The 25,474-nt window shown below is 35.7% G+C and overlaps 2 protein-coding genes across 2 annotated transcripts; both read right to left on the reverse strand.

Annotated features, from left to right (window-relative positions):
* Nucleotides 1-269: 269 nt before the first annotated feature.
* LOC147501159 (protein neprosin-like) lies at nucleotides 270-4,178 on the reverse strand. Its single transcript, XM_086603772.1, has 7 exons — nucleotides 3,595-4,178; nucleotides 3,371-3,457; nucleotides 2,637-2,825; nucleotides 2,085-2,255; nucleotides 1,162-1,215; nucleotides 878-1,027; nucleotides 270-776 (listed from the first exon to the last, which is right to left on the reverse strand). Exons 1-7 carry the CDS (start codon nucleotides 3,724-3,726, stop codon nucleotides 342-344), a joined length of 1,218 nt encoding a protein of 405 aa, XP_086459898.1. The 5' UTR covers nucleotides 3,727-4,178; the 3' UTR covers nucleotides 270-341.
* A 6,528-nt stretch (nucleotides 4,179-10,706) lies between these two features.
* LOC147501160 (uncharacterized) lies at nucleotides 10,707-13,080 on the reverse strand. The gene is made up of 5 exons (XM_086603774.1): nucleotides 13,010-13,080; nucleotides 12,594-12,700; nucleotides 12,241-12,342; nucleotides 11,318-11,383; nucleotides 10,707-11,151 (listed from the first exon to the last, which is right to left on the reverse strand). Exons 1-5 carry the CDS (start codon nucleotides 13,047-13,049, stop codon nucleotides 10,915-10,917), a joined length of 552 nt encoding a protein of 183 aa, XP_086459900.1. The 5' UTR covers nucleotides 13,050-13,080; the 3' UTR covers nucleotides 10,707-10,914.
* Nucleotides 13,081-25,474: the final 12,394 nt, after the last annotated feature.

A 25,474-nucleotide genomic window follows, 5' to 3' on the forward strand; every position in this document is an offset into this window, starting at 1 on the left:
AACCATAAGGAGCTCCGATACGATTCCGGCCTAGTCATAAAACCATGGTAATATGTATTGAAGTATATGGTGTTATTTCTAACATATTGAACTTGTTACAACTTTATTATCTTGCGCTCAAGCTAATATAATATTCCACCCGATCTCACACAATTAATATTAGAGTTTGAAATCAAAGACGACTAAGCAGCATTTTTAGTTAGGGTTTAGGGTTTAGGGTTTAAAAATGGACCTAACTAAATTAAATGCCATCATAAGAAATTACCATCTCGAATAAGAGAATAAGTTATATAAAAAATCTCAGTCCAAATACTTTTAACTGCCCTAGGTTACACTTGTTGTCAATCTAAACATTCACGAAACCCACGAAACCCCCAAATTCTCTTCCTTCTAATAGTCCCTCGACCAGTAAAAAGGAAACTATAGCCAACGTCTTTCCTGTTTTCCCAGTGAGCAACATAATAACAACGATACTCAATTGTTTCCAGATTAGCTACATCGGGATCAACTACTTGAAGAGCTTCATTGCGAAATTGAATTCTAGAAAAGTGGCTTGTATCTCTCCATTCATCATTCAAGGTACGTCCCCTCTTCATTTTACGACCACATCCCATTTGAGGATAATCATAATCACCAGCCGGCGGCAGATAAACGAATCCTCCCATTTTCATAGAGTCGGCGCCATTAGACAAATGAGGGAATAGTTCTTTGGGCCAGTACCCAAGTGCAACATGATTATTGCCCAAGTAGTACCACCAGTTACCCGTAGGTTTGTCCTAACATTTGGAAAAATAATAAGGAGATCGATCTTAAAATTGTATAATAAATTAATAATGGATTAATGGCACAGGTTATTTGTTTCTTAGAAAAATCATACCAGGAGAAGTGCGAAATTTGCTTCGTAATTTCTTCCACCCGTAACTGAGAGATTGCCATACACGCTACTATCTATCGGTACATAGGAATCCACTACTACGAAACCATGACAGTGCAGATTGTAGCATCCTGTACTAGCGTAGTTATCTGACTGTTGATAGACACACAATAACAATTTAAGATGAATTAGTTGAGCAAGCTTTCATCAAAGTGTATATAGTGACAGTCAATTTGTATAAATAAATATGAAAAATGAAACTGGAGACTAATCATATAGTTACGTACAGTCCAAGTTGTAAACAAATGGGTTGATGTGTCACCATATAAATTTGGATCTACCTGCACAATTAATATAGCCAAGTTAAAATAAAAATAAATAAACAAGAGCGTAGTGTGAAAAAAAAAAACAATCTAACCAATGAAAGAAAAATTTAGTTCTGGTCTATCGGTGGGGAAGGTCTAAATTTTGTGACCATACGGTACTCTAATTTTTTTGGCTGGTGAAAAGTGCTACAACATGCATACAATTATTTATTTTCCATTTCATAAAATCAACATTACCCCCTTAGACTTTAGAGCATTTCTAGGTGGTAGTATAACTTGTCATTTTTTTTTTTTTCATATTTGAAGAAAAAATTCAGAATTTATCGAAATTTCATCTCTAGGTGGCCTTATTCATAGTCGCATCACCTGCTTGTTCGCATTCTTGTTCGCAAATTTGGCAATTTGGATACGGAGCGACATTAGTAATGTCGCCCCAAGTTTTTTTTTTACTTTGACTAGCACCAGCGCATATTGAATGGTACTGGCGCGCGCAACTACTAATGTCGCGCAAATTATTTTTTTTTACTTTTTCAATTTGGTACGACATTAGTACTGGCGAGTGAGTTTTTTTTTTTGAACTTAGAGGCGACAGTGGTAATGTCGCATGATATTATTATCTTGGCGTCAATGTATAACCAATCAATGGCGATGTGGTCTTACAACAATTGCATTTGCTGTCGATATTTGCGACCACCTAGAGTTGGTCGAAATTTGCGACCATACTCTTCAAAAAATTTCTTCAAATTTGAAGAGTATACTACCACCACCTAGAGATGCTATTAGTATAGCAAAATAGAAAATACTAAAAATTACTTATGCCACAGGTGACAATATATCTTGAAAATAAACAGTATCTTCAAGGGACAAGGGGGCAAACGATATACCACCCATCCAATTTTAATTATGTTCAATTCATTTTCCGGTCCACTTTGAATAGAAATCGCGGCTCCACTAGCTTGGTAATTATTCTTAAGGATTGGGTTGTATATAGATATATCTGCAGCGATTCCCGTGTGCCCTTTTTGTGCATCTCCTTTTGTACGATATCCTACGTCCTGGAAAATGAACTCAAAAATAAACAATTAGCAATTAGCAAAAAATTACTCCAAACTAAATTACGTTTTTCTTTATTTTTCAATCAACCAGCAAAGTGGGCGATGTTAATCAGTATGACCACTGGAATGAACCATAAGCAATTTGGTGATATTGAGATTTATATGAGTGAGTATTACAATGAATTCCATTTGGATGCTCAGACCGGACTACTTTAATGATGATAAGTTTTTTTTTTTTTTTTTTTTTTGAACAAGGATGATAAGATTGTAATGTCATCAATTTCACACAAAATTGGCAAACCAGGGGGCAACTCATTTTTCCGAATGATCACTTTGTTTGCAAAGAAAAAAAAAAATGAAGTAGAAATGTGACTCACGTACATGAGTACCATCTTCTTTAACTCGAAGAAATTTGGCTTCACTTTCTTCCAACCGACGAAATGAAGTTCTCCCTGTCTTTGGAATTGGAACCTTCCCGGGTGAGCATACGTCCTTCAGTACCTGCATATCTGAATCTCTGGTAGTTGATGTTTCATCAAATTCCTCAATTGATGCGAAGCTAGGCCTCATCTGTTCAAAAAACTTTTCTTAAAATCACTTTTGCGTTTCGTTTTTAAGTAAACACTGCCCCTCGAGAATAAGGGTGGAATTCGAGCTAAACAAGCCAAGTTTTACCATGCTCAAGTTTGGCTCGCTAATTACACGAGATTTAAATTGAGCTCGAGCTCGACTCATAAAATTAAACGAGTGAGCTCGAGCCGAGCTTAAACGAGCCAAGCCCGAGCCGAGCCCGAGCCACTCGGTTATTTTACACTATAAATATACTATTTGAACTAAACGTGTCGAGCTTTATCAAACTCATTTGTTACAAGAGTTTTAATTTGAGCTCGAGCTCGAGCTCGGCTCATATAGTTAAACCTGCGAGCTCGGAGCCCTCCACTCCTTGGTGTTGATAATAAGATCGTAACAAGATATGTGGAAATGACAAATGCAGGCAAACTCCTGCTAATTAATATATATGGATTTAAGGACAATAATTACATTGATTGTTTTGTTAGTTTAATTAGTGGCAACAAGCTAAGTAAACAAAACTGTAAGATGCATTACAATATAACCTGAACTTTGTGATCCTTGAGTAGGGGATGGTTTAGGGAAGGTTGTTTGTCGATGTCTACACAATCATATAAATCTCCATATGCAGTCTGCAAAACAAAAAATTATTTCAAATTAATTAGGGAACGCCATGACCGAAATATAATTTTGATTTTGAAAGAGAAATATTTTTTTGTGGGTTCGGTTATTATTACTGAATGGAGGAGCTAGAGGGGAAAATTATTACCTTTAAGGTGGCATGGGAATTTTGGATAAATTGTTGGTTTTCCAACACTAAGTTGTCATCTCCATTTCCTACCACTACATAACTACTCAATGCCAAAGAACAAGTCAAAAAAGCCAAAGAAATTACATCCATTGTCTAAGTATGTATGCCTTGAAATTCTAGTGCATTGCTCGATCTTGATATTTATATACACTAAAAATCAATTGGATGTACAATTGTACAAATTTAACCAAAGTCTATTGTAGGTTAAAGATCATGAACCACAAATAAAGGATACACAAATAAGGAGATTTTGGTGGAGAAATGATCCGTAAATTCAATTTTTAACCAAAAAACACTAATTTTGGTAAATTCAACTTTAACCAAAAAACACTAATTTTGGTTTTGCTAAACTAGATTTGTGAAAATTTGCAGACAAATTAAATGATTATCCCATAAAACAACATTTCCTATATTCTTGTTAAAAATTGAATACTTTTTCTCTCCTGTCAATTATGGAATAAAAGTCCAAAACTCACCTAGGCACAACCGCACAACTGCACAAGGCTTTTTTAACGGAGCACCACTACTATAAACCCCAGTGGATTTGTTCAAACTTTTTTTTTAGTAGTATATATAGTAATATCACATCTTAATATATAGATATATAAGGCCTAAGATTTCGTTTTTTTTTATCTAATAACTGGAACCAAAACAACCACAATGGGCTACTGTTTGGTCGGTAGAAATAATCCTGGTTTTCGATTCCCCATTGCTCTAGTTCTGTTAGCTTTATGTGGGTGTTCCTTGGTATCCAGTACTAGGATCTTAGAGAAAGTTCATGTAAATGTGCTGAACAAGTTATCTCCAGGTAAGTCACTAGAAATCTATTGTAAATCAAAGGACGATGATCTGGGTTCACATACACTGCAAAATTTGCAAACCTACAGCTGGGAGTTCAAAGCAAATTTTTGGGGCACCACGCGTTTCTGGTGCTCATTTAAGCATTACACCCATAACAACATACTACTGGAACAAACTCACGATATTTACGAGTTCAGAAGGGATTACAATAAATGTGATCACTATTGCTCTTGGGAGGTTAGAGAGAATGGTATATATTTTATATACGGTAATGGTAGAGAAGAACAAATGTTCTCCAATATCTATACAGTAAGACTGACGGTGTGACGACGATTATCTCATGTTCTCTGCCGGCTAGCTCCTGGTATATATTTACAATAGGGATGCGGATAGATGGAACACCTGCACAGATAACCTTGTACTGTGCAAGATTGCATGTATACCTTTTTATCAAATTTATAATAACTACGTTATTTTTCCCTACAGCATCACAAAGTCTTCGTTTTTTTTTTTGCACATATTCTCTTGACGTCCTACACCCAAAGTTATCTAATCAAGAAATGGGTTGACTTTTATGTTGAACTTCAATCGAAATTCAGGGATAAAAATATAAAAGTTTATCCATAAATCACTTTCCAAATTAATAAAATGTGTATGTGCTATGTCGTAGTGCGTGGTATCTAAAACAGGTTAAAAAAAACGTATTACATCTATACAAATTATGAATAAAAACTAGCGAAAGTAGAAATGTTAATGGTTTATATTGTAATATATTGTAATGAACTCATCCCTTGCAAATCCAACTTCTTTGCGAATTCCGTCAACCACTTAATTCGCATGTGCGAACGTTTAGAAATGAACCCTCTGGCAGCGACGTGATTCTCATTCAGATAATCAAAAGCTTTTTCCAAAAACTCTTCTTCAAATCCAAGTCCAGCGTCCATCACAGATTTAAATAAGCGGTCTGAATAGTCTTGATTGAGATTCAAATTGGATGCTTTAGATATCGTATGACCCTGGTAACAAACATATGGAAAATTTTGTCAAGAATATTAATTTTAGGCAATCTGTTTTATCACTTTATGCATCACATAAGCCAAAAATCCCAAGAGAAACATTTCATTTTGTTCGAAATGTCATGCACTTGTGCCTAAAGTTGTTGAATAAATAGCTGGGAACGGAGGATCCACCAAAACAAGGGAAGGCTATAAAACTATAAAAGTACCTCTTTGTTCTGTTCATCCATTTTGGAGTAGTTCTCTATTCGATGGTTCATATTCTTCATTGTTTCCTGAACAATATAAGACATTGAGAATTAAGATGGCACTCATACAATTAAGCACATTCTCTTAATCTTTAATATACATACAGAAGAAAAATAGAAGGAATTGAAATCATTCTGCACAAAGATCAATAGGGTAATAGACACACAAGTACACAACACAAAAGTTGATCAACCTATTTTTTTTTCTACTAAAAGTCTAGGAAAAACAAAGCAGATTCCCAAAGATTTTTGTTTTTTGGTAGCAGAAAAAAAAATCCTAATAAATTTTTCAACAAGTTTTTTCTAAGCATGCACTAAGCACTTTGGTGACCAAGCATGACATAACAAAACGAGAAATTCACGTAATTAAAAACTCACACTAACTGCTGCAGATGTTTGCTCAATCTGTTTTGTCAAGCTTGATAAAGCATTTGCAGTACCACGCTTGGCTACATTCACGATATCTGATACTGAAATACCCTGAACAATTATAAGTAATGAACACGTAAGTCAATTTAATGCAAGCAATTAAGATTGGCTCATTTGCCATAAAAAGAGAGCACTTGCAACCATAAAGAAAAAACTTAGAACATATGTGAGTGGATTTAGTTCGTTGTGCATCTCTAAAGAATATGTACAACGCATAAATTTAGAATGTGAAAAGGAAAGCATAAATTTTTCTGAAGTCCTGACCATGAACCACATGCATCCAAAGCCCAATATGTGCAACGCGACCGTTGTTGTTATAATCGCTGGAAAAACAATTAATCCAAAATGAGATGGTAGAAATACATACACCTACAGTTGAAATATATATGATCATAACAGGCTTAAAGTTGCAAAACAACATGATCCACTGGATCATATAGACTAGACTAGCTTATACACCAAATTTCCAAACTTTCAAGAAGAAATAATGAAAGACTTGTGTATATATCTTGGGCAGTAGAGATAATTGTTGGGAGATTTCACTAAGAAGTCACCTCAACCTAGTTACTTTCAATTCCAAATGACACTTCAACTTGGAGATCACACCAAAAAAGTCACCCACCCAAGATTTTGGTAGTTATCACAACAAACTCAACAAAGCAAAACCACTAATTTATCATTACAATTCATAACAAATAATAAATATGGAAGTAAATGCAAAGAAATACAAAGATTTAAAATGGTTCGGTAAATATTACCTACGTCCACACAAGAGCCGAATTTCCTTTATAATAAAGATTGGAAAGTAAAGATTCTAGTTTACAAGATGTAACTAGAATCAAGAACAAGATGCCTCACTCAAATCCTAGCTCAATAGAGCTCCCACAAATCCCATGAAATGAATCTATCAAAAGTTGTCTCAAAACCCTAATCTATTTCCTTTATATATGTACACATAGAAAAAGATAAGAAAACGGGCCTTGGGCCGAAATATCAACAAACTGTCAAAATTTCGGAAATGTGGAGCGCGGGCAAGGCAAAGAAAAGCGCGTGCACGCCTTTTTTGTTTCCAACTTCCAATAACATGAGTGCATGCGCCCCTTGGATCTGACTGTAGAGAAGCGCGGGCGTGCCCTCTTCTCAGAGCGGGCGTGTCCTCTTTTCAGAATGAAAACATGCTAAAAATCGACAATATGGTCGGACACCGGAGCAAAACTCGACGGTTCCATAACCTAACAATAATGCTTGCAGCTTTTGTTGATCATAAAAGTACTCATAAAAAGGAAAACAGAAAAGTATCAGCAGTCTATTTAATAGTTGGTCTAAGATGATACCATTGTTGCCAGATTTTGGTTCCAATTTATGCACTTCCTCTTGCACAATACGTACCTATAGGAGAGCCCAAAGTCCAAGACACATTTAAAATGCCAAAATAGATCATTAGTGTATTACATTTTTTTCATTTTACAAGTACTATACTTGGTATAAATTTTATCAAACATCTCCTTTATAACTTTTTGCTTTTTGCTTGGGGCCTAGCTTGGTAGTAGCAGGTAGGTATTAGATCAGTGTATTACACTTAGAGCGAAACAAAAAGTAGGTATTACTCGAAATCTCGTGCAACGAAAGTAATTTCACTAATTTGCATTAATGTTTTTATGTTTGAGGCTTTTTGCCCAACAAAATATTTTAGGCACGTAAGCCCATTTCCAACTCATAGGCCAACTTGGCCCATGAGTCTAAACTATTATTGGAACCGAAACCCATTCTAAACGAACTTCACTTAATACGGTAAAGAATATTTAACCATAAAATATAATAATAATAATAATAAATAAAATAAAATTATTTGTAAAATTTCGTTATTATTATTAGAAATTCGTTATTATTATCAATAAAAATTTTATTTCTAAAAAAATAAAAAATAAAAATAATTTTTTTTTGTTTTAGTGTAAAACCAAGTTTGCATAGCAACCGTTCTAGTAAACTTCAGTTCTAGTAAACTTACTAGTTCAGCAGAATCAGTACTGTTCGAGGATCTGAATTCATTCAATGCATTCTGCACAAATTAGACAGAAGAAGATCAGTGTAATTTCCTATCTATAGTATGTTAAATAGTTTATATTTTTCTTAATCCACCAATACACGAAAAATTGAAACAGAGTTTATATACGAGTAGATTATACTATGACTTATTACTTTTATGTAAGACGGGATAACCATATTACCACTTTCAATACAAACGTATTGTTCAACTTTGCCTAATCTAGTGATATATAACCATGTAATAACACTTAAAACCTCAATTGGTGATAAATTAGTTTGCTCTCCATGCACACAAAAAAATAATAACCACAAGATATATATATCTATAGAGCATAATACCTCTAGATCTGTCAATTTGTTCGACATCTTACACACTTCGGCAGATACTCCTTTCTTAAACTCAGTGGATGCTTTATTAATATTGTCAGTAATCCCGGATAATCCCCTAGTCCTTGCGAGAATCAACCCACCAAATCCTGAGGACAAAGCACTAGTTGATATATATCAGAGTTTTCAAAGTGAATAATTGATATACTCTCTCTGTAACAAATCTTTATACTTTAATATACTCCCTACTTGCATGCAAAAAAAAAATAAATAAAAAGTAAATAATTAATAATAATAAATAAAAATAAAATAAAAATAGAAGAAAATAGAAAACCTAGGGTGGCGAGAATAATCATCTTATTAGAAGACATTGCTCCAAAGGAAGGAAATGCCAACCCTGGTTGCATGTACACCATGGCTACGTTTTGGGAAGAACAAACACGTTATAGTAGGGTTTCTAATGACTTAATGAGGCAAGAGGTTCTTTTGACTTTTATTATTGTGAGGCAAGAGTTGTTTTCTTGGAGAAGAATAAATTACCAAATGAACAGTCCTACTATGCTTCAATAACTGGGACGCTAATCTCAAAATTATGTCCAGCAGCGGTCAAATTCATCGAAACGAGATTTATCAGGCCACAGGGTGACTTTTTTTCTTAAAAAAAAACCCATTGAGCCCAATTATTACATGATATAATCCTTTTTTTTTTTTTTTTTCTGAAAATCATTATTCCATGGATAATCAATTCAAGATATACGTGATAAGTCGATGCTAATTATTTTGTTTCTTGAAAAATGAATGCAAAGTCAGATTCGTTGCATATTAATATTTTCTGTGATGGAACATGTTAGAGTGTTGCCCGTTCAAATTGTCAAGTTGTATAAGTGAGTCTAATAGAAAATGTTGTTCCCATCCTAGATACTTAAAATTTGTATAAGCTGTGTATCTGCACATAAAGTGGAAAACTATGACCCATTACGAAATTACATTCGATCTTTTATTTCTATTGCCAAAAAAGCGACCTCCTAAAACCATCAGTGTAGCTCAGTGGACTCCCCGGCCGTCACTTGGTTCACCAGTCAATCAGTTCTTGTTGTTTACTAGCTATAGGTTAAGTTGTATCCAACATGTCTACTAACATCAAGCCTCAAAACTACAGAAGCACAGAACATGGTCCCGGTCAAAATCTTGTCAAATATTTCTTCAGCAATTCTATTTTCGTGATGAGAATCTGTACTCAATATAGTTCTGACTAAAATCGATATATATTGACTGATGTTTATATGGTTGTAGAACTTAAGAGTTAGAAATCACGAACAACAATGAATGACCATTACAGTGCCTTGTGTCTCTGAAGCCTCCTCTCCAAAGTCCAAATTAAATGAAGAAGGGAAAGGAAAGCCAGACCTGAATTTTATGATAGCGGAGGTTGTATACATTGCTATCCTCGACCTAATTGCTGTTCACGGCATTACATTGCTATCCTTGAGCTTATTGTTGTTCACCGCATTTCGCTCCAAGTAAAACAATCATGTATATCTATAAGTGAAACAAGTTTTTGAGCTTACAGACAGTCAATGCAATACAAGGAAGAGAAGAAGTCCCATGGTACTGTGCTGATCTACATGCTTCAATCATGGCTAAGATCTGAACTTTTGAGAGAGTGAATGTGATACATGTGTTTAGAGAGTCCAATCAAGCAGCTGATTTTCTCTGTAAGTGCAGTAAGGAAGTCGATGATCATCTGAGTTTTTTCATAGGTCCATATGATGCAAAACTTTGTAATATTCTAGAGCGGGATGCGTCTGGAATAATGTATGAGAGAATTCATTGATGATTAATAAAGGTTGGGGTCTACCTTTTAAAAAAAAAGTTTTTGAGCTTACGTTGTTCCAAAACAGGTGAAAGATTTAAATTTCAACATTGCGGCCTTTGTTACTGCATTAGGACATTATTGCATCAATTACCTTAGCAATTCAAGCTTTAATTTTTATCAAGAAATAGATTGAGACCAGATTTACTATCTCCAATTGGGTGTGCCCCGAGCCACCATTGAATATTGATTTACTAGACAGTATGAACTGCATTAGAATCTGAAGACCGATGCCACCAGAAACCTCTAGCACATAAAATTAATCTTATCGCAAGTTTTTCATGGTAAAGCATCGGCAGACGGAGAACATATTTAGATTTAAATGCAGGAACGCACTTGGTCATCGTACTTCTACCAGTTTAATCTCATAACCTAGAGCAGTAGATCGAGCATATCAACTTAGAGGCATGACAAGTAAATGTACACGGTTCAAGAGCTTAACAAGAGCAAAGGACTACTAAATCCTAGCTACCTGCGACAATATGACAATTAATTTCCGAAATCTGAACTCTTTGTAATCAAGTCTGCTGCAGAGCGTTCATTCTCTTCCCCAACCATTCATCTTAGCGATGTCTGTCAACCATTTCTTTCGCATGCATGGAGTTATAGAAATGAAATCTCTTGCGGCGACTAGATCCATATTCAGAAGATCAAAGACTTTTTCCAAAAAATCTTCAGGAAACTCATTTCTTTCCTCCATCACTAAATCAAATAAGCGATCGGAATATTCTTGGTCAGAATAGGAATTTGATGCTTCATCAGTTATCAGACGGACCTGGTTAAAGAGCACATCACAATATACATGTGTGAAACAGTTATTTCTCGATGGTTGTATAGGATAATCTTGTAGGATTAGTAGAGCTATCATTGCATAGAAGAAAAACAGAGCTGTTCAGTATGCTTGTTAGTTTAGAAAGGTCATGGAAAAACATAGAAACTACCTCATTCTTTTGCTCATCCAGTTTCTCATACTTCTCTATTCGTTCGTTCAAGTTTCTCATTGTTTCCTGAAGAACAGAAGCCATAGAAAAATCTGAGATATAGACATAGATAGTCTCAGTGCGTGAGGCTTACCTAAAACGCCCTTGAAGTATTGAGCAAAGCGTGTATGCATAGGAGGCGTACACTTCAGTGCATGAGGCATTCTTGAGGCGTTGTTGAGGCATCAACTTTATGTAATATGGAACTATGGATGTACCAACTACCAACTAAACCATCTTTTAACATTTTGCAAGTGCTTCAATTTTAAATTATTTCTCAAATTATAATTTGTGTATTCTTTCTTGTTGTGCACAATGGACTGAATGGAGTGTAGATATTAACTCTTAACGGTACGAAACTATGAACAAATCTCAACTTTGTGAATAAATTCTTTTGTATAATGTTGTATTACATAGTTTACTTCACTTTATTTATGTTTTTCACGTTACTATTAGTTTGTACTACTTAGAACTCTGTAAAATTTTTGGAATTGAAAAAAAATCATGCACTTACGTCATGGGCTAATCAAACGCCTCACGCCATGCTTTCACGTTTTACGACAAGACCACATTGATGAACCAAGTTTGATAATATCAATATATAGTTTTGATAGATATCTTAACATGTACAGACAAACTATTCTCTGTACATATTAGAGTGTCAAAGTGATATTGCTGAGTATCAGGTTACTTTCATTTATGAGTTAGACATCATAGATGAATTTTCCTTGGTTACACTGATTTTTACTCTACTAGAACATAGCGCAACTTATAAATAAGCTTGTCAAATAAGAAACTCAATGTAATAGTAGTAATGCATACAACAATTCCCATGAGAAAATGAAGTAAGAAAATGAGTAGGATTAATGAAATAGAGAACTTACGCTAAGTGCAGCAAATCTTTTATGCAGATGTTTTGTAATGTTAGATAAAGCACTTGCCGAACTACGCTTGGTTAGACTCGCAATATCTGACACTGAAACATCCTGAAGATTAAAAACAATGAAAATGTAAGTCCTTGAAATCTTCCCAAAGTGACTTCAGTGACAAGAAAGCCGCCTTGCTCATAAACAGTATTGGAGAAATTTGAGCCTGGCAGTGTTTTATGTCTACATAAATTTTTTGAAGCCAGGCTTTTCAAGCTGTATGGATCTCAAAATAGATTTTAAGAGTAGGTGACGGCCTAAGAAATAATGTTATAGAAAAAATATAACTATTTTTCAAATTAAGTCCTAACCAGAAACCACATGCATCCATAGCCTATTGCCCCCAATGCTATAGCTGGTCCGATACATCTTTGTAACTTCACTGCTACAGCTGGTGCTAAATATCTTGGTATAATCCCTGGAAAGACAAATCGTCTACAATGAGACGGTATACATAGGTTTACCTCAAAACCAGTTACAAGAGATCACCACATTCTAGCTCTAATTGTAAAACAACAATATCCACTTGAGTATTAATAGGGCTAATGTAAAAATTTTGGTTTGCAATTTGCTATCAAAATCAGAATGAACAAATTCGCAAACTTTGATTAAGAGGCTATGAAATTCTAACTCGAGCAGTAAACAGAGTGCCTGCAGATTTTCTGATAATAGAAGTAATCATTACAAATAGCTCCATTTCTAATTTATAGTTGGTAAAAGACGATACCATTCTGGCTAGATTTTCCATTTGACAATCTTCCATCCATTTTGTTCACTTCCTCTGTGATATGAGAGACCTGCAAGATACCCAAGACGCACGTTATAAACTGATAAAACAGCTCACTCATATGTCCTTCTCATTTTCTCCCTTTTCAGGTATTGATCATTTGTATATGATGATCTGCTTCAAGTTCACATCTAAAGGCCATTAGTTCCACTGCCAAGTACCAACCACACTACATTTAATTTTTCTAGGCATAGTGCCATCTCTCTCTCTCTCTCTCTCTTTTTTAAAATCTGAAGTCACAAAGTACCATAAAATTCTTTAAAGTAACCAGATTGCACTCAAATTCATTTGTAACGCAAATTAGAATTTGCATAGATAATAGTTCTGAGAAACTCACTATTTTACCAGAACTAACTTTATATGAAGAACTGTGTTGCGCAACTAATTCCTGCAGCAATAACTCAATAAGACAGCAAATTTCTTTCAAGTATTCACCAACCGAAAGTTAGTACATTTTTTTCATGCATATATGGAAAAAACGCAACAGGGGGGAAACATTAGTCTTTTTCAATAGGTAGGCGCAATCACGTCTTATGTAAATATACAAAAAGCATAGGGATGCCAGAATCAATCGTTGACTGGAATATGTTTATATACCTGGAGTTTACTGAACTTATTTGATAATCCACCTATTTCAGCCTTTAATTTTCGAATAATGCCCTCCTGTAATTTAACTTCACGTGATACTTCATCAACTTTATCATCGAGTATATCGGACAATGCATTAACCTTCGCAATAATATCTGTTATTGAAGTTATCTTTGCAAAAACGAATCCACTAATCCCTATGAATTAAAAACCCAAACTTAGTAAAGAAAAAAATAATTTAATCTATATACAAGTGAACTAAGAATGTTCAGAAACAAAAGAAAGGAAAAAACCTGCAGTTGCTGCGACTAAAAGAAGAATCTTCGATGGCCCTAGCGACGATAAGGACATAAGAGCCTTAGAGGAACCTAAGGCAGAAAATGCAAATCCTGGGTTCATGCTCACCATGGTGCTCAAATTTTAACAAGATGTAGAAAATGATTCAAGGTTTTTTCAGTAGGGTAGAAGAGTTGTGTTGGAACTTGGGGTTTAGAAGGGTTTATAGGAGTTCCCTTTTATATAGAATCCCTGTATGCCAAGGAGACTTCGAAGCTCGAAAAAAAAGAGAGTCCTAGTTCCTTAGAATTTTTATAACGGTGTACGTATATGGAATAGTTTAGGGCCTCGGTTCAAGTAAAAGTCGAAGTTCGTAAAACCTCTTATTATTTTGCCTATAAATCAGTGTGTCCTTTGCCTATAATTAAAACCTGTTGAGAAGTTGATTTTAGATCAATATAGAAGACCTAAGTTCCATCATGACAAGAAGAGACAGCAGCGAAGGTGAAGAAGAAAGTATAGAGGCAGGAACAAGAAAATAACAATGAAGAAGAAGTTAAAGAAGAAGAAAATGAAGGCAAACTAAGATCCAGACTTAGCTACAGGGTGTCTTCCCACGACATAGCATCTTTGCCGGGAGAGAGTGGAGAATTTTTTTCAAAGCTCCCTTGTGGGATCATCTACAACAACATCTTCAACAGCTAAAATCCCTTTTTCGATGCAGATGGGTATGCAAGTCATGTACAATATAATCACTCAAACACACTTTCCTCATGGGCGTTACATTTTAATTTAGAGGTGAAGAAGTTATAGAAGAAGAAGTGGACATATATGTTTTGCTGGAAAAGAGTGAAGGATCATTCTCTTCCCTCCCAAGTGACATTATCCTCAACATCTTCTCTCGCATACCGCTAAAATCCATCTGTCAGTGCAGATGGGTATGCAAGGCCTGGTACAAATTAATCCACCACACTCGTTTCGCAGAAATTTTATTACCAATGCGCAATCCAAAACCGCTGTTCCCCTTGTGTTGTCCTTGAGGAATTTTATAACCATGAACACTTGCACTTGATTGATCATCAAGTATTTGACAATCTTGAAACCTCAGCGCCAAAAGTCTGCCATCTAAACTGTACCGCCAAAAGATTGCAGTAATCCATTAACACCAAAAGTCCTTGAGGAGATGATAATAGGTTTCGTTAATGGATTACTTTGTTTTGCCGAGTTATCATCCAGTGATGTATGTTGTCTGCAATCCAATCCAATCACTGGAGAGTACATTTCGCTTCCACTTCCGAGTATAATTTATTTTATCGATTTGTCTGCTTTTGGGTTTGACTCCACAACTAATGAGTACAAAGTCATTCGATTCCCTTCCAACAAAAATGAGGCCGAGGTGTTCATGCAGTTGGAGAAGGATACAAGATAGTCCGACCATTTGGCCCAAATATACATATAGTGTACTCGTGCAGAATAATCTTCACTGGATTTCAAGCTATCCTAATAGTCCCTTGTCATCATCGATTTCAATGTGGGTACTGAGAAATTCCATGAAGTCGGACCTCCTCCTCTTGTCAACCCAAACTACTTCAGTTTGAAAGCAGTAAATTAATTTATACCAAAATTAGTCATGGCCGCATGGGCATTTCATTTTGCCGAACGCGTTTGCTTTACTCCCTCTATTGTTCCATTTCTCAAAACAAGTTCCATCATGAGAAGAAGAAGAGACCGTGATGAAATATGGGACTTACTATAAGTATTTCCGAAAAAAAGTGGACACTTGTTCGCAAAGCTCCCAGTCATGTAGTCATTGACAATATAAGCCCTCGTTATATTCATATTTCTCGTACACATGATCGAGAAAAAGTCGAACAAGAAGAAATGGACATATACCATTTGTTGGAAATGATTGGAGGAATGTTCTCTACGTTCCCAAGTGAGATAATCCTTAATGTATTAATGCCGCTAAAATCCCTGTGTCAATGCAGATGGGTAAGCAAGACCTGGTTCGGTTTAATCCGCCACCCTCGTTTCGCCGAAATGCATTATAAAATGGCAATTCAAAGCCGGTGTTCCCCTTGTGTTGTAGTCCTTACTAGCCGTCAATATTTTAACTTAATTGATCATCAAGTATTTGTTAATCTTGAAACTTCAATGACAGAAGCATATATTCTTGACTTGCCTTTCATACGGCACGCAAGGGAGATACTAGGTTTTGTTAATGGAATACTATGTTTTTCCGAAGATCATTTTGAATGCGACAGTCCAATGAAGTATGTTGTGCGCAATCTAGTAACAGGAGTGTATATTACGCTTCCATATCCGAGTGAACGGTGTCCTCTAGAGTTATTTTTCCCTGAAATTGGTTCTCTGGACTCTTATTTTATGTCCTTCCCAAGAATATGACTTGATCTGTTGGCCGGCCAGTTAATTCCTTTTCTCATGGGCATATACCCTGAAAACCTGGTGCCCGGGGCTTCTGGGCCATTTTCTTGATTCCCATTGTTGAGATGGCATTTTGGTATCAATATTTTGGCACCCATAAGCCGGAATGAACCAAAATTTCGTATTCTACCGAAATTTCAACTACACCATAAAAAAAGGGTTTTAACCATGAGTATGAGAGATTTGGGACTTTGGGTGTTCTACTTAACAAGGTGAGTGTGTAATCAATTCTCTCAATTTAAAATTTTTCATTTGGTTGTGGATTAGGCGTAAACCAAACCACGTAAATCTTTATGTCTCTACTATTTGGTTGGTTATTTCTTACATAGTTGATACTTTGTTTGTTTGTGATTCATCACTCCTCTCAAGTTGTTATCGTCGTTTGTCTTTGTCTGTCTTTGTTATCACTTCCCCTTTACATACATAACTACATACACGCTCTCGTTTCTTCTGCTCCCTTTGTTCCCTATTAACTCTTGTTCCTTTTACCCTTCGTCTCTATAGCTTTTGATATAACTATATATAAGTTTTAGATGGTTTCCAATTCTTCCGTCTATAAAGCTTTTGATGGAGAAGAGCTACCATCACAATAAAGATTAACATCACAATCCATTGTGAAACCTGAGGGTATTTCAGTCTTTTCCCTTTTTATTACTTCTTTTGACTCGAAATACCGATTAGGAAGGAAACTTGCCATTTTTGGCAAACTTTGACTGATGGTCTTCGGTGGGTTACTATCGTTGACTCTGCATCAGTAGAAACATGGAAGATGGTAGGATCTCAGATCCACCTGAGAATTCAAGTTCTATTATTGCTACAACAGATTGAGTGGAAGTTCAACCCTTAAGCCCTAACTCTACAGGCGAGAGGTCGTGGAGCTATCTGTTTACTTCAAGCAAAAACTCCAGACTTCAACCAAATCTCCAAAAGGTATGCCCTAACTTTACTAATGGTATAGCTAATGTACCAGCGAGTATTTTGGAGGAGGGTCTGGAGCTTTGGAAGGATTATGTAGTGGGTTTTTCATTGAAAAACGTTTATCATATCCTTTTGTTAAACAAACAGTAACAAAACAGTGGAAACTAAAAGGTGGATTCGACATGATTGCAAATAAATACCTTTTTTACTTTAAGTTCTTTAATGATGAAGATAGACAATATGTTATCGATCATGGTCCATCATTTTTAGCATGTAGAATTTTTGTAGTTATAAGATCTTGGTCATCAGCTGTTGAAAAATATCGAAACAAAATCAAGGCTCTACCTTTATGGGTTAAGATTGATTTATCTAAACAACTTTGGACCAAAAATGGGATTGATTTTGTATCTAGCCTCCTAGGTGAACCCATTTGCATGGATGATGCGACGGCCAAAAGAACGAGAATCAATTATGCAAGGGTATGTGTGGTGGTGGACATCAATTTTGGTTTTCCTTCTTTTGTTCCTGTTAATCTAGGTGAAGGGAACAAGGAAGATATTGGTTTGGCCTACGACTGGATACCAGAGCAGTTTGGACTTTGGAGCTTGTAAAATATTTGGGCACTTTGAAGAAAATTGTCCATTAAACAAGGACGAACCTGTGACAGAAAAAACTCATATACCACTCAAGTTCCAAAACCAACTAGAGTTCAGAAGTGCAAAGAATGTATTCCCATCGAGATGGACTCCAAAGAAGAATACTCATCAAGGTGCTAATATTGTAGCTGCGACTAACCCTCGACCATCTCATCATGTTGTAGTGAGAAATGCAAGCTCTACTCAAATCATTGAAACTCCTTCCACGGAGCCACCAACAATCGAGTTGGAGCTAGAATCTGATATACAATCTACTGACGTGGTTGGTAATGTTGTTGAAACCGAAGATATTGCTTCTGACACCCTTGGGCAAGTTGAAGTTGAATTTCCTTCTCCTTCTCCTGCCATTGAAGTTGTTGTTGGTGCCATTGTTAATGTTGATATTGGTGCTCATGGTGTCCTCAATATTGAAGACCAAGATGGTATTCTTCAACCATCTCTTGTTGAGGAACCCAGCAACTTGATAACTTCCACTATTGATCCTCCTTTCTCAAAATTAGAGGCTACCAGGGAAGAGGAGCAAAGGGAATTCACTCCGGTATTGAGCAAAAAGAATGCAAAGGCTAAGAGAGCTAGTGGGTGGAAACAGTCTCATGTTTCTCTACCAAATACTAGAGTCAAGTCTTGTAGTAGCAACAATACGACAATAATTTATTTTGCAACTCCAGTCGAGGAAATGACTACGGTAACTAAAGAACCCTCTCCGAATGCAGTCAGGGGGGCTTACTTGGTTAAATTAGTCCTACTTTAGCTATGATGAAGCAAGCATCCAAGGAAAAATGTAAAGATAAAAACCTTGATGGATACATTAAGGAGATTTGGGATGACACTCTTGGTTTAACATATGCTTGTTGTGAATGTGGGACTTTTTTCTATGATTTTGAGAATGCACAAAAACATCTAAGGAAAGATCATCCAGTCTTAAGGGACAAACTTTTATTTGGTGGTAGATAGATGTTTGTGTTGTTATTCTTATGTGCACCCTAGTGGGTTATGTTCATGAGTGTTTCATGATTGTATGGCTTATAGCCTTAATCTTTGGGATTTGTAGTTCTCTTGGGGAGGAGATGTACCCCTTTAAAGATCATACTCTTTGGGGATCTTTTTTTTTTTTCGATAACTGCCTGATTGTATTCATTCAAAGATAAAAACATTACATTCATAACAACAAGCTGAAAGCAAGAAAACACAAGGAGGTAATCAGTACAACTGGAACAAACAAGAGCACTAAAAATCCTGTCTTCTCAACATAAACTCCACCAAATCCAAGCACCCAATAGCAGTAACAAAACCACATTGGAAACCCCATCTTCTTTTCCGGACCAGCTTCAAACTTGCTCATACATCCACCGTGTTGGATCTCCCAGAGTCAAGACTCGAAAGTCTTCAAATCGCACAGTATAAAACTCCACGACAAAGGCGGCAGATTGGCAATTCCAAAAAGGAACGCCCCACCATAAGCCCAATAAATGAGCGGTGGCCTGACCAAGGTACCCAAACCAGCAATTCGGAGAGGGGGTAGATTTAGGGAGAGAGTCTCGGCTTTTGACAAACAAAATTTAAAGCCAAACCAGAATTTCAGACTCAAGAGGCTGAACCCATGGCATTGACACCGAGTGAGAGATGCTAAACCTAGAAGAACCAACTTGAACCAAACACCACTAGCAGAACACCAACAAAAACCTAGATCTGACTTATTCATGGTCTTCATACAATAACGGATCTGTAAAATTCGAAAAAGGGGCTTCAAAGACAACCCCATAACCACACCCAGATCTCCTGAAACTGAAGAGCAGGACCAGTGTCGATCTTCCAATGGGTTAGAGAAACCCCTACATACAAACAAAGAAGACGAAAAAATAGAAGTTTTTTTTCTTTTTCTTCTTCATCACTTCCAGTTGAGAGATCTAAAATAATCTACGAGGTTTGGGGTTTGGGTTGTAGAGGAGGTGAGATTTGAATGTGGGAGGCTAGGGTTTGAGAAGAGATCTAGGTTAGTACGCTTTATTTCTTCTCGCGCGGAACGAGGAGGAGAACCACTGCTTTCTCCCGCAGGAGAGGCTTATACTCTTTGGGGATCTTGTAAGCTTTAATTTATGCATTTGGTTCTATATATAGGTTGGGTCTGCCTTAACCCCATAATTTTTTTTTGGGTTAACTAGTATTACCCTCCTACTAGATGAGCCAATTAGAATTGCCCCAACTAGATGGGGAAATTATAGTCTCCCCCCGTAAGTACACAAAAAAAAATCAATTTGGGTTCACCGTGTTTTTTTTTGTGTACTTGTGGGAGACTCTAATTTCCCCATCTAATTGGAGGAAATCCTAATTGGCTTATCTAGTAGAGGAATAATACTAAAATAAAATAAATAAATAAAAATAAAAATAAAATAAAATAAAATAAAAAATAAAATAAAATAAAATTATGATATCAAAGACCATTAATACTGAGTAGTTGAGAATGCTCCCAGTGACCCACGTCAGCCCCCTTTTTTTCTCTCAGACTGACACATCAGATTTTATCTAAAAAAATGAATTCTACGCCTTTTTTTGGCGATTTCAATTGTTCGTAGCCCAAAATATATAAAAACCAAAATAGATAAGTAGATAAAAACCTCTTTCTTAAATCTTATCTCCATTCTTAAATCTTATCTCCTCTCTTCAAACTTCTCTCTTATTCTTCTCCATGCAGTAATTAGATGTGTATCAGAAAAGAGTTTAGATTCTTACCAATCCAATCCGGTTCCACCAACCCAGCAGGTGAGATTATTTTTTTATTTGGTTTGTTTTGTTCGACAGGACGATGAGGTGGATGAATCGACAACTCTTCCAGGTTTAACAATATGCTCATCGAGTTTTTATTACCTTTTGGTCTTCTCTCTTTTATTACTCTTTGGTGGCCATGTGGGTCATTCTTAAGCAGTAAGATCTGATACTTGATAAACTTTTGGCGCAGTTCAAATGGCTTTAATATTTTCGCACATGCAAAAATATCCAGATGAACCGCCTCTTTTGAATCTTAAAAGGTGGGTATTGTCTTCCTTTTGGATGTCACCATGCAAATATTTTATCAACTGGTTCATTGCCCACTTTTCTTTTTTAATCTTGAAGATAGTTGCTATATGGGATTCTACCCTCAGTTGATTAAGAAAACTACATGTTGCTTTCCCACCTCTTTCACTTGGTTTAAAACAAGGTTAATAAATTTGTTTTTATTGGAAGTGGTTGCGTTTATGATTCAATTTGTTTACTTAGTTTTCAATTTTAGAGATAAGCTGAAAATTATGCACTTGACCTTTGTGCACAGCATTCTCATGCGGTCACCAACTCCTGTTTTGTCCTGTCTTATTGATGGAATACAATATTCAGGTATTATGCACCAGCAATAATACCTGAAAATGCGATTTTCAGGTATTATATGCTCAATCTGTTCGAACAGTTCACACACATAACTTCGAATATCATCATGTCAGAACTCATTTTACTTTTACAGCACAAACAGATTTTTATTTACATACCAGAACACTGACGCAGGTTCCATGTCCCAAACCTTTGGTGGCATTTGCTCATTATCCCTATCCATCCTCCTATTGCTTGCTTGCTTGCTTCTCCTGTACCTCTTATCAAGAAAACTTAGAAAGTTAGAACAACATTTAAACCTTACTTGCTAATCAAGTAATTACACAATTACTGAATAATAAATATGCCAAGTATATTGATGTGCTAGAATTATTGGTAGACTTCACGAAAGTGCAGTTTCCCATGTTAACTTGGCACGACTTCTTAATCTCATTTTCGAAAAAAAAAAAAAAAAAAAACTTGGTTCTCAGACTTACGTGAGTCCGATGAATCGACAACTCTTCCGGGTTTGACAATATGCTCATCGAAGTTTTATTACCTTTTGGTCTTCTCTCTTTTATTACTCTTTGGTGGCCATGTGGGTCATTCTTAAGCAAGAAGATCTCGATACTTGATAAACTTTTGGCTTAGCAGTTCAAATGGCTTTAATATTTTCGCGACACGCAAAAATATCCGGATGAACCGCCTCTTTTGAATCTTAAAAGGTGGGTATTGTCTTCCTTTTGGATGTCACCATGCAAATATTTTATCAACTGGTTCATTGCCCACTTTTCTTTTTAATCTTGAAGATAGTTGCTATATGGGATTCTACCCTCGGTTGATTAAAGAAAACTACATGTTGCTTTCCCACCTCTTTCACTTGGTTTTACAACAAGGTTAATAAATTTGTTTTATTGGAAGTGGTTGCGTTTATGATTCAATTTGTTTACTTAGTTTTCAATTTTAGAGATAAGCTGAAAATTATGCACTTGACCTTTGTGCACAGCATTCTCATGCGGTCACCAACTCCTGTTTTGTCCTGTCTTATTGATGGAATACAATTTTCAGGTATTATGCACCAGCAATAATACCTGAAAATGCGATTTTCAGGTATTATATGCTCAATCTGTTCAGCAGTTCACACACATAACTTCAATATCATCATGTCGAACTCATTTTACTTTTACAAAGACAAACAGATTTTTATTTACATACCGTAACACCGACGCAGGTTCCATGTCCCAAACCTTTGGTGGCATTTGCTCATTATCCCTATCCATCCTCCTATTGCTTGCTTGCTTGCTTCTCCTGTACCTCTTATCAAGAAAACTTAGAAAGTTAGAACAACATTTAAACCTTACTTGCTAATCAAGTAATTACACAATTACTGAATAATAAATATGCCAAGTATATTGATGTGCTAGAATTATTGGTAGACTTCACGAGTGCAGTTTCCCATGTTAACTTGGCACGACTTCTTAATCTCATTTTCTGGAAAAAAAAAAAACTTGGTTCTGTACTTCTGTGAGTCTGACACTTCCAGATATAGTTTGACATAAATTGTTTATATCAGAAGCACTACTATCACCCAGAATTGGAAAGGAGTTGGTTTTTTATAGTCAAAACGCTAGAGAAGTCACGTTGAACAACGTTTTCCATTAATCTATTAGCTGCCTTCAACGTTTTCCATGTGGACGAACCATTTCTTATTTTCTTTGGTCCACTAGCTACTATGGTGCAATTCCTCCATTGCTGCTTCAAGAAAGATGAACGTGATTAAAGGCAAACAACCGGAACTATTATAGGTAAGTCTTTTTGCCATCCTTTGGTGTTTCCGTCTGTTTTGGGCAGTAGGAACAAATGACTCTCCTCAAAGAACAGCATCAAAGACAACTCCATCCGACCAAAATCAGAAACATTTTCTTAACGAATCAAAACAAAATTTTCATACTAATTCTAACCTTGGTCATTACCAAAGATTTGGTTCTGAACAAAGACCACAACTCATTTGTTTATTTGTATTCTCATGGAGGTGGTTAAGGGTTCCACCTCATTGTCTTCAATTTGTATGCCATCGGTTGAAGGTAAAAGAGACCCAATCATCTTTCTTCGACCACGAAGCCGCTTCTTTAAGTTTCTTCTTTGAATTCTCTTCCTTTGAGCTCTTGTGAGCTTCTTCGATGAGAGCGAATCACTACTACTATCCGAGCTCTTTTCTTCTAAATCTTCAAAACATCTAATTATGGAATTTATCGTGAAATGTGATCGATCATAATGTTTCGCCAAATTGTGCTAATTGTTTTATTTACTAATCTGATTGAAAAGACAATCCTTGTACGGTGACTACGTGCATTGCCCGCTAGCACTTGTCATACTTTCTTTTCTTGTCATATGATTGAAATTTACTGATTTCTTCGATCGATTAGTAGACTTTTTCTCTGCGTGTAGGACACTGCTTTCCCACCAACAGAAAGAGATCGACTTGGTCTTCGAGGCCTTCTCCCTCCTCGCATCCTAACATTTGAGCAGCAATATGATTAGCTATTATGCCCCCAAAAAAAAATGTTGAAATGTTCTATACAAGATTTGCAAGTTAGTATGTGTTTTTATTATTTTTGTAAAGACAGTTTTTTTAACCACTGCAAATCTTTCATTATCATATGTTTTTGCTTAAGTTGTAACTATACAATAGATGTAACTATGCGATAAAACTCTTTAACTGATGCATAACGAAATCTTCTTTACTACATGGTAATTTGAGAGCACCTTTGTTCTTTTTATGAAATCACAAGTGGATGCATATCGATCACGGAGAAGAATACTTCTCTCCCTAATCTGGAGAGAGTGGTATCTTTAGCTTAAATGGAGGATGTTGAACAGACTGCACGACATAAATGAGACATTGTATTACAGAGTAGGTTTGGTGGCCAAATGCTTGAATGTTTAGATTAAGATTGTCCTTTAGTTTTCAGAAACTGAAGTTTCTAATCCTTAAGTTGGCGCATCCAGGTCCTTATTGATAACATTAAAGAGTTATGTTTAGATTAAGATTGTCCTTTAGTTTTCAGAAACTGAAGTTTCTAATCCTTAAGTTGGCGCATCCAGGTCCTTATTGATAACATTACCCGCCTACAATGAAATATCTTCACTTGCCTAAGTGTGATATAGTCTCTGTAAGCCTTCAAGTTCTGATCAAGACCTACTAATTTAGTGTCCTGCCTTGATTGTAATTTAATTCCACTTTGGTTTTGAGTTGTTGGGATATTGTAGGAGGTGTGGATTAATGAAGTGTTGGGATATATATGTTTGGGTTCTGCCCTATTTTGCAAATATGAAAATTTTGTATACCACTTTCATTGATGATTCCATTTCACGGTCATCCAGAAATTGTATTGAGCACCTCTATAGTTCATTATATGTAAAATCAAATGACTGTATTGATTTGCTTGGGACTATTAATCTGTCAGAAGGTATGACTCTTTTAAATATTGTTGAAAACAATTGGAACCTAGCAATGGATCGTAGAATGTCAGCACAAAAGGACCAATAATTATACTTCATATATTTGAATTCAATTAATCATTATGCAAAACAAAATAATTTTTTGAAATAGATTCAATATCAATGAAAGTCCAAACAATATGGACAAAAAATAATCAGCGACTCAAATAACTGGAAAAAAAAGGAGTTTTAACATCAGTTGCAATAAAATCGTATAAGATTCATATAACTATATATTTTAGGATAGTATCATTATCTCCATATGTAATTAAAAATACTTCTAATTACAGTCAAATTACAAAACAAAATGGACTCTTCACCCTATAAAATATATATATACCAAACACATACGTGCTCAACATAATTTATTCCACTCCAATATATGTTTTTTTATTAAACTACTATAATTAAAAAATGCAGGTCATGGAGATTCAAACATACAACAAGAAGATCATGGAGTACAAAACAAAACACAATGTTTCACTGAAGAATGCACTTACAGAAATTCTCAAAAAAGAAAAGATTTATGAAGAACCAGTTTACAGTTCAATATTTGAGAACTATCAGTACGCAGCGGATGTCGCAATCAATGTGCCTATACTAAGAGAATACCATAAAGATCCAAATTATCCTATCATACAAACATCATTTGGAACATATCAAACCAAGAAAGTCGACTCAG

This window comes from Coptis chinensis, chromosome 4 (assembly GCF_015680905.1).
Source record: "Coptis chinensis isolate HL-2020 chromosome 4, ASM1568090v1, whole genome shotgun sequence".
NCBI lineage: Eukaryota > Viridiplantae > Streptophyta > Magnoliopsida > Ranunculales > Ranunculaceae > Coptis > Coptis chinensis.

Bases quoted from the DNA above. Each gene is read 5' to 3' on its own strand.
- LOC147501159 (XM_086603772.1), bottom strand. From the start codon at position 3,726: ATGGATGTAATTTCTTTGGCTTTTTTGACTTGTTCTTTGGCATTGAGT. The intron at 3,458-3,594 runs GTAATAATTTTC...TTTGTTTTGCAG, and splicing joins ATTCCCATGCCACCTTAAAG to ACTGCATATGGAGATTTATA. The intron at 1,216-2,084 runs GTATATCGTTTG...TTAATTGTGCAG, and splicing joins TAATTAAAATTGGATGGGTG to GTAGATCCAAATTTATATGG.
- LOC147501160 (XM_086603774.1), bottom strand. From the start codon at position 13,049: ATGGATGGAAGATTGTCAAATGGAAAATCTAGCCAGAATG. The intron at 12,343-12,593 runs GTTAGGACTTAA...TTTAATCTTCAG, and splicing joins ATGGATGCATGTGGTTTCTG to GATGTTTCAGTGTCAGATAT. The intron at 11,384-12,240 runs GTAAGTTCTCTA...TCTGTTCTTCAG, and splicing joins AAAGATTTGCTGCACTTAGC to GAAACAATGAGAAACTTGAA.